This window comes from Lygodium microphyllum, chromosome 6 (assembly GCF_053477565.2).
Source record: "Lygodium microphyllum isolate KBCC chromosome 6, Lygodium_microphyllum_v1.1.10, whole genome shotgun sequence".
Taxonomy (NCBI): domain Eukaryota; kingdom Viridiplantae; phylum Streptophyta; class Polypodiopsida; order Schizaeales; family Lygodiaceae; genus Lygodium; species Lygodium microphyllum.
In genome coordinates this window covers 140888783-140898029 of record NC_141140.1, presented here as the reverse complement: position 1 = coordinate 140898029, position 9247 = coordinate 140888783, and the positions used below count along the sequence as shown (strand labels likewise).

Here is a 9247-nt window from a genome sequence, read left to right as displayed (position 1 = left end):
CTTAGCCATCTCATCGTTATCTATTTTATTATCAAGCATAGTGGATGCTCCTCAGAACCACATTAGTTTAGGGGATGGGTTTAAATGAAAGGCAGGCACAAATATTTTTCAGGTCAATTTGGATTTTTATTTGGACGTGAGGGGGCGGTGAGGTGGGTGGGGCCGAGCCGCGAGGGCGGTGAAGGCCGGCGGGCCAAGAAAAGGCTTGCTAGAGTGGACGGGTGGGACCCAAAAAGCTGGTGTGAAAGCAGAAAGGAGAATAAAAGGGCATCTGAAAGAAGTTCCTTTGTCAGGCCTTCTGGAATCTGGCTGGTTCTCTCTCTCTCTCTCAGAGAGCCATAAAGCAATCACGATGCTCACTAAGGCTGAGGTACATACCACACAGAGGATCGTCTGGGCTGGCAGGTAGCTTAGCGAGCACTTGAATAGATATAGAGTAATATAAAGGGTGGTGGTCTAGGCAGCCACTGCACTTGGCTAACTAGCCACCTTAGCTAATTACAACCTTAGCTAAGGTAGATACAGATATGGCGATTGCTATCGGGAGCTTCGGAGACGCCTTCCATGTAGAGGCGCTGCGGGCCTATCTGGCGGAGCTCATATCCACGCTGCTGTTCGTGTTCGCGGGAGTGGGCTCCGTCATGGCATTCAGTGAGTGTGAATAGAATATGGCGTAAGTTTATGGGTTTACTGGAGAAATAAAATAGTGGTCATAATAATAATAAATGCTGCAGGCGCCCTGGAGAGCGGCGGCGACCTGACGCCGGCGGGGCTGGTGGCGGTGGCGCTGACGCACGCGCTGGCGCTATTCGTGGCTGTGGCCATCGCCGCCAACATCTCCGGCGGCCACGTCAACCCGGCGGTGACGTTCGCGCTGGCGCTGGGCGGCCACGTCACCGTCCTGCGGGGCCTGCTCTACTGGGTGGCGCAGCTCCTGGGCGCCGCCGTGGCCTGCTATCTCCTGAAGGTCGTCACAAATGGCATGGTACTCCCCCCCCCCTCTCTCTCTCTCTCTCTCTCTCTCTACATATATATATATATATATATATATATATATATTATGTCTATACACACGCGCGCGCGCGCACACCCACACACATACACACGTACTGATTATTCTAATTATATTGCATGTGGGCATATTATCAGGACACCCCCGTCCATGCCCTGGGCACCGCCGAGAGCGCCTTCGAGGGCGTCGTCTGCGAGATCATCATCACCTTCGGCCTGGTTTACACCGTCCACGCCACCGCTGTCGACCCCAAGTGCGCCGGCGACGTGGCCAAAATCGCTCCCCTGTGTATCGGCTTCGTCGTCGGCGCCAACATCCTGGCCGCCGGCCCCTTCTCCGGTGGCTCCATGAACCCCGCCCGCTCTTTTGGGCCCGCCCTTGCCAGCGGCACCTGGGCCAGCCATTGGGTTTACTGGGTCGGCCCTCTCCTCGGTGCCGCACTCGCTGCCGGTGTCTTCGGGGGAGTCTTCCAATCATCTGGAGACACCCATCTCCCAATCCCTAGTGAGTTCTCATGATCCCGGTCACCAAATGGAGCTCACGCTGGACAACCTGTCTCCTCTGCATAACGTTGCTTCCTCTGTTAGAGCGCCATTTCTCCATTATTTCAAGCAGCCATCATGCCATGTAGAGAACCGTTCATATTTTCGTATCTTCTTTTGCCCTCGTGATCCTCGATAGTAGATACTGTCAGTTTGGGGTGCATGTGTGGAGATCAAAGAATAAGAAACATTGGAATTTGGGGTGCATGCATATATGAGATCAAAGAATAAGAAACAAATAGGGGCTGTTCCCATAAGGAGTTTTTGGTTTCCAATGTGTGTTGAGGTTCACATTTGGGTTTTCGAAAGCTAGTATTGAAAGTGGTTTCCGGTTCCAATTTGTATTGAGGTTCATTTGAAAGGTGTCTAAAAACCACTTCACTAGTAATATAATACATATTTAACCCTTGCACACTATCTATCATCCTCCATAGATCCATTCTCCTTATGACATCGTCCCTTGATGGAAAGCCTCTATCCATGATGATCCTTATCTCATTCCTCATTGCCTACACAACCAATGCACACATAAGATTGATATAGCGAATTGAAAAAAAAGCCATTGGCATAAGCACAACAACAATGAAAATGATGGCAGTTTTATTTGAGCATCAATTTGACCTCAATGAACATATATAGTACTTATAATATTATAAGTACTAGGGTTTCGGAAGGAACGCTAGGCCACTTTGTGGCAGCTTCGTTGCCTCGAAGCGACAAGTGCACAACAACTTCGCTCAACAATCTATTTCTCATCTTTCTCTCTCATCTTTTTCCTCTCTATTTCTAATTATTTTATTCTCTCTCACTCTCCTCTCCAAATTTCCTATGTCTAATTTTTTTTCTCTCTCTGCTTTTTATTTTATTTTATTTTTTCTCCTCTCTTGGTTCTCTCTCTCTCCTCTCTTTTCCTTCTCTCTCTCTCTCTCTCTTCTCTTTTTTCCTTTTTTTCTTTATCTCTCTCTCTCTCTCTCTCTTCATTCTCTTTCTCATCTATTTTTTATTATCTTTCTTTTTAAATTTCATCTTTCCTCTTTCTATAGTTCTCTCTACATGTTCTTTCTCTCTCTCTCTCTCTCTTCTTCTTTCACTTTGTTCCCCCCTCAGTCCCTACTAAAGTATGTAAAATTTATCTTTTTTATATATAATTCTCTCTTTATATTTATATTCTCTCTCTTCTTCTCCTCTCTCTCTCTTTGCCCCCTTTTCTTCTACTCCCCTTTCTCCTAATTTTTCTTTTTTTCTTCTCTTCCTCTCTCTCTTTTAAATTATCTTTTCTCTGTCTTCCCCCTCTCTCCTTTTCTCTCTCTTAAGAATATTAAATAAACTTTTTTTTTCTCTTTTTTTCCATCTTTTTCTCTTTCTTCTTTTTCTTCTTTTTCTCTCTTTCATTCTCTCTCTCTCCCCTCTTTTCTTCTCTCTCCCCCTCTCCTCTCTTTTCCTTCTCTCTCTCTCTCTCTCTCTCTCTCTCTCTTTCCTTTTTTTTCTCTCTTTAATTTTTTTCTTTTCTCTCTCTCTTTTAAATTTGATCTTTCCTCTCTCTATAATTCTCTCTTTGTTGTTCAAATTCTCTCTCTCTCTTATTATTATTCTTCTTTTCTCTCTCTCATTTTCTTCTCTCTATGTCTCTCCCCCCTTTTCTTCTCCCCCTCTCTCATCTCTTCTCCTTTTTTCTTTTCCTCTCTCTATAATTCTCTTTCTCTTTGTTCACCCTCTCTCTTTCTCCCTCTTCTCTTATTTCTTTTTTGCTCTTTGTATATTTCTCTCGATTTCTCTCTCTCTCTCTCTCTCTCTCTCTCTCTCTCCTTATTTTTATTTTCCTCTCTTTTCTCTCTCTATATATATTTTATTCTCTATTTTTTCTTTTCTCTATTTTTCTTTCTCTCCCAATTTTCTCTCTCTTTCAAATTATATATTTCCTATGTCTCTCTCTCTAAGTCAAAAACTATATAAAAAAAGTTTAATTTAAAAAAGACTATTTTATTTTCTCTTTTCCTCCTCTCTCCATCTTTTTCTCTTTCTTCTTCTTATTTTTTTAATCCTTCTCATTTTTTTTCTTCTATCTTCCTCTCAAAGTGTATGAAAAACTATGTCTAAAAACTTTAAATTAAAAAAAAACTTTTAAATATTTAATTAAAAATTATATTAAAAAGTTTAATTTGAGAGAGAGAGAGAGAGAGAGAGAGAGAGAGAAAGAGAGAGAGAGAGAGAGAGAAAGGAGAGGGGGAAAAGAAAGAGAGAGATTATAAGTAAGTGAGAGAGAGGGGAGGGGGTTTTAATTTAAAAAAGGGAGGTGGGGGGCGAGGGAGGGGCTTTTAGTGAAAAGAGGGAGGGGGAAGAGAAAAGGAGAGATTACACGTGAGAAATAGGGGGGGTTTTGATTGAAAAAGGGAGGTTTAGAAAAGGGGATAGGTTTGGGGCTTTCCAAACCTACAACAAAATTAATATAGTAATAAGAAGTAAGATGTAATGTGCATTGGAGAAGTAATGCATTGGCTATATATGAGCAAGCCAATGTAGGCTTAGTCAATGTACAAGAGGGTGGAATAGTATAGTATCATCAATATATCACATCTATTGATTCTCTGATGGGGTTGTGATAGCAAAATATTACAATGTGGTTGTCCTATTTAGACTACACCAGAGGTTGCAAAAGCAATACATTGGCTGACGATTACTGAGGCAAAAAATGTTCAATCATGTTGGAGGGGAGATGGTGCATAGTTAACCAAACACAACACATATGATGCATTACTATTTCTTTTTTAAAGATTGTGGGATACAACAATCACATTTCACCATGATTTACAATAAATGGCCTAATGGGAGCACTAAAGGGCATCTTTGGACATTCCCAAGAAACACATACATGTCTATTTGATTGCAAATCATGCAATAATGGCTGCACATCTTACAATAAGTAGACTTTTATTGAGAAAGAGATAAGGGACTTTATGTATTGCCCAATATATTTTATCACATGAGTTTGTAGTTTTGCTAGATTTTAATAATATGCTCTTATTTATATACACTATTAGTTCGAGTTGGATTCTAATGCAAATGGTTGCAACAACCTAAACTTATCACTCCTCATGATATGCAAGTTATTTGATGTGCACAAAACCTATAGGGGCATGTGTATATGAGATCAAAGAATAAGAAACAAATAGGGGTTGTTCTCACTAGGGATTTTCAATTTCCAATTTGTGTTGAGGTTCATAGGCAGGTGTTTGAAAGCTAGTATTGAAAGTGGTTTCTAGTTCCAATTTGTGTTGAGGCTCATTTGAAGTGTGTCTGAAAATTGCTTTAGTAGTCATATAAAACATGTTGAACCCCTATACATTATCCACCATCATCCACTGATCCATTCTCCCTATTACATTATCCCTTACATGGGAAGCCTCTACCCACGATGATCCTTATCTCATTCCTCATTGCCTATACAACCAAGACACACATGAGATTAATGTAGCAAACTGAAAAAAAGTCATTGACATAAGCACAAGAACAATGAGAATGATGGGACTTTTATTAGAACATCAGTTTAACCTCAATCAACATATACAACACTTATAATATTAGAAGTATGCAATTAGAAGTAATGCATTGGTAATATAAGAGTAAGCCCACGTAGGATTTCCCAACCATGTAGGCTCAATCAATGTACAAGAGCGATGAATAGTGTAGTATCGTCAACATATCACATCTCTTGATTCTCTTATGGGGTTGTGATGGCAAAATGTTACAATGTGGTTGTATTAATTTTTAAACTACCCAAGAGATTGCAAAAGCAATACATTAGCTGACAATTACCATACCTCAAACAAGATTGTGAGGCCATGAATGTTTAGTCATGATGTTGGAGGGAAGATAGTGCATAGTTAACCAAACATAACACATATGATGCATTACTATCTCTTAAAGATTGCAGATTGTATCCATTACATTTCACCATGATTTGCAAGTACAACTACAAATAAATGGCCCAGTGGGAGCACTAAAGGGCATGCCTTCACATTCCCAACAAATGCATACATGTTTATCTGTTGCAAACCATGCAATAATAGTTATACATCTTACAATGTAGGCCTCTAGTGAGAAAGAGATAAGAGACTTTATGCATTGCCTGATATATTTTATCACATGAGTTTGTAGTTTTTCTAGATTCTAATAAGATGCTCTTATTTGAATACACTATTAGTTCGTATTGGATTCTAATGCAAATGGTTGCAACATGAAAGGAGAAGCTTGAGTGAAAGCACAAGCAAATAGAAGCAAGAGAGATCTGAGCTATGGAGGATGGAGCAAGAGAGAAAGAGAGAGAGAGAGAGAGAAGATGTGGGAACTCCAACAGTCATAAAGTGCGACCGACCTTCCTCTATTTAATAGTTGCTGAAAGAATAAAGAATAAAGTGATAGTGATAGGTGTTCTCCACCTACAGTGCACATATGTGTACTCACAGTGTGTAAAGTAAATATAGAGCAACATAAGCGTATGTACCTTTACCCCTAGCAACCTTCCACTTAAAGGAAAATGTGCCTTGATTGAGAAGAGAACAAGAAAAAAGTGACAAAGTACAAATGTACATAAAGTACAATAAGATGAGGAAAGACATCATCTCATTCTACGTCCATCATCTTCCTAAGGGAGGCAAATCATTCTAATGAGAGACTTTTAGTGAGCAAATCTACATGATTCTCATTAGTCTTGAGATCTTCAAAAGCTCAATAGACTTTTCCTTTATTACCTCCCTAATGAAGTGATAGCGCATCTCAATGTACTTTGTCTTTGAATGGAAGACTAGATTCTTGGCCAATTGAATAGAACTTATAAAATTTGAATGCAGTGTAGGAGTAATAGTAATACCAAGGTCTATTGCCACTAGTCGGCCTAACCATAAGGCCTCCTTGCAAGCCTCAGTGTGGGGCTTCTACATACTATGCCTCAGTAGTAGATAAGGCCATGCATTTCTATAGCCTAGACATCCAAGAAATAGTCTCTCCAACAAAAGTGAAGACATAGCCAAAGGTAGATTTTCTACTATCTACATGTCTTGAATAGTCAGAGTAAGTGTAACTCGTGAATGTAGTATCATGAATACCATAGCAAATGCACATATGTATAGTGCCTTTCAGGTATCTCATGATATCCTTCACAACATCCCAATGTCACCAACCAAGTATAGCCACATAGCATACCACAACTTCTAATGTAAATGATATGATAGGGCAAGTGGCTATCATGGTATACATTAAACTACCCATTGTAAATGCATAAGGGATCTTAGCCATCTTGGCTTTCAGCTCATCTGACTAGGGACAATTGGCCTGGCTGACCTTCACATGGGAAGATAAAGGACAACCAATAGGCTTAACATCTTGCATATGGAATCACTCAAGTACCTTCTGTATGTATACATGTTGTGACACATACAAGATTCCCTTATAGAGTGGTCACATGTAATATGTATACCAAGAATATGTGAGGTCTACTCCATGTCCTTCATCTCAAAGCACTTCTTGAGCTGAGTCTTCAAAGCATCTAGCTCATCTCATGAGCTCTCCTAGTAATCAATATATCATCAATATAAAGTACCAATATAGTAAGGCTACCATTAGGGACCTTCTCCGTATATAAACACGAATCCATATCATTGCAAGTATATCCTTGCAAATGCATGAAAGTATTGAACTTATGGTACCATTCCCTAGATGCTTACTTAAGGTCATAAAGACACTTTCTCAACTTACACATAGGTATTTCCTTCCCTTTTCCATAAACTTAAAACAAGGAAAAGAGGAGAGAAAAATAATAAAATAATTCTATTCTCTCTCCACTTTTGCAATCTCGTTTTTGTATTATCCACCAAGGATATAGTCAGATTCCTTCTCTCTCCTCATTTAAGAAGTCGTTTTCAACCAAATTTTACATTAAAAAAGGAGTTAGTTACAGAAGTGTGGTACTTCATTTTCAATGTAAAATGATTAGTAGATACGAGGTAATTGATTTTTTAATTGAGAACAAGGAAAATGAAAATTTGAAAGTTCATTTTAAGAAATTTTGGAGATTTTTTATATTCTAGCTTTTGGTTAAAAAATAAACCAATTGGTCAAATTTTGTGTTTTTTGAAAATGTTTTTGGAGGTAAAATAGGAATTTTTAAAATACAAAAAGTTTTCGGAAATATTTTTGGAGGTAAAATAGAAATTTCTAAAATACAAAAAGTCTTGGACATCCCTACTTTTTGAGCTATTTTCCCCCATATCTATACTCTCTCACGGCTCTATTGTGACCTCTTCTCTGTGTTTATGCAACCCTCATTAACAGAGTGAATTACTTGTTCCCTCCTTTCCCTTGGAACCTTTGTGTGTCTCTTTGTGCATCTCCACTCTATCTCTTGTGATAACCAAGTAGTCTCCCCGTTTCTATTAATAAGTAAAATGAATACATGAAAGAAGGAGCTGCATATTGAGGTAGAGATTGAATACGTCCCATTATTCAAAAGAACCCAACATACCAGTGCCAACCCTCAAGTTCTAAAGAGTTACATGAAAATGGGATTAAAATATGTGGACTTGTGGGTTGATGGGGGAATCTACCCAATTGATCCCTTAAACAATAGACCTCCAACTTTCTTAATAATCACAAATTTGCCGAAGTATGTGTGCGAGGGTGAAAATGGATTGCTTGGTTACATAGGCGGCTTAATGATTAGGCGTTCAAAGTATTTACAACTTACTAAGCAACCATAAAAAATTGTCATGATGTGATCGCTGCACATAAACTTCATATACAACAACTCATAGGACAAGTGGTACAGTTGAATGTCACTATAATTCAACAAAATAATCAAATTATTACAATGCAGGACACTATCCATGAGATTGATATCTCATATAAGGAGGCAAAGGCACAATTGGATGACCTAAGAAAGATCAACAACAAGCTAACACAAAAGCACAAACGAGACAAGAAGTCAATCAACAAGTTAATTGTGAATAACAGCCAGTGGAAGCGACGCATCAATGCATGCAAAGTAGCTTAGAATGAGAACCTAGGTGAGGGTGAGCTTGGATCATGTATTAGTAGTTGTTGAAGGCAAGTACATTGAAAAACACTTTGAGCAATCCTAAGTTTAAGGCTATGAAAGAAAAGGTGATTGAGTGCATATTGAAAGATGTGTCAAATGAGTTCTTTAGTTGTGGATGCATAATCCATTTGTGATAGGGTCGGTATTAGCACAACGACTTACTCAAAGATATTCAAAGGTGTGCAGGATGGGTTTGGTCGTGTGTTGAAGAGAAATAGAATTGTGCCTCTTCGTCAACCTTCAGAGTTAATAGAGGCCCGATGGCAACTTAATACAAAGGTTTTGGAGCTGATAGGAGATAAACAAGGTTGGTCAAAGCTAAGGTTTGGATTAGTCTTAACAAATTGGCTCCCTTACTTCGCAAGATGGTGTTTAATAATAAAGATAAGCAAGAATTTATCGATGCTATATATAGCTTCTATGAAAACATAGTGGAAGCATGGGGCAAAAGCTCTATCACACATTACATAGTGCACACTAAGTCAATATTTTAAAATTGTATGAATTGTATAAACTATTGAGTATAGTTTTACTCATGTGTGATATGTGTCTTTGTAGCATATCCTTGAGGCACATGGACTATACTTTGCAAAAAAGGGAAGC

General features: G+C 39.0%; 1 protein-coding gene across 1 annotated transcript; it reads left to right on the top strand.

The window, feature by feature from the left end:
• Positions 1–293: 293 nt before the first annotated feature.
• Positions 294–2079, top strand: LOC148035209 (putative aquaporin TIP2-1). The gene is made up of 3 exons (XM_087680171.1): positions 294–651; positions 735–985; positions 1150–2079. The coding sequence occupies exons 1-3, from the start codon at positions 528–530 to the stop codon at positions 1528–1530; spliced, it is 756 nt and encodes a 251-aa protein (XP_087536297.1). The 5' UTR covers positions 294–527; the 3' UTR covers positions 1531–2079.
• Positions 2080–9247: the final 7168 nt, after the last annotated feature.

Bases quoted from the DNA above. Each gene is read 5' to 3' on its own strand.
- LOC148035209 (XM_087680171.1), top strand. From the start codon at position 528: ATGGCGATTGCTATCGGGAGCTTCGGAGACGCCTTCCATGTAGAGGCG. The intron at 652-734 runs GTGAGTGTGAAT...TAAATGCTGCAG, and splicing joins GGGCTCCGTCATGGCATTCA to GCGCCCTGGAGAGCGGCGGC. The intron at 986-1,149 runs GTACTCCCCCCC...GCATATTATCAG, and splicing joins AGGTCGTCACAAATGGCATG to GACACCCCCGTCCATGCCCT.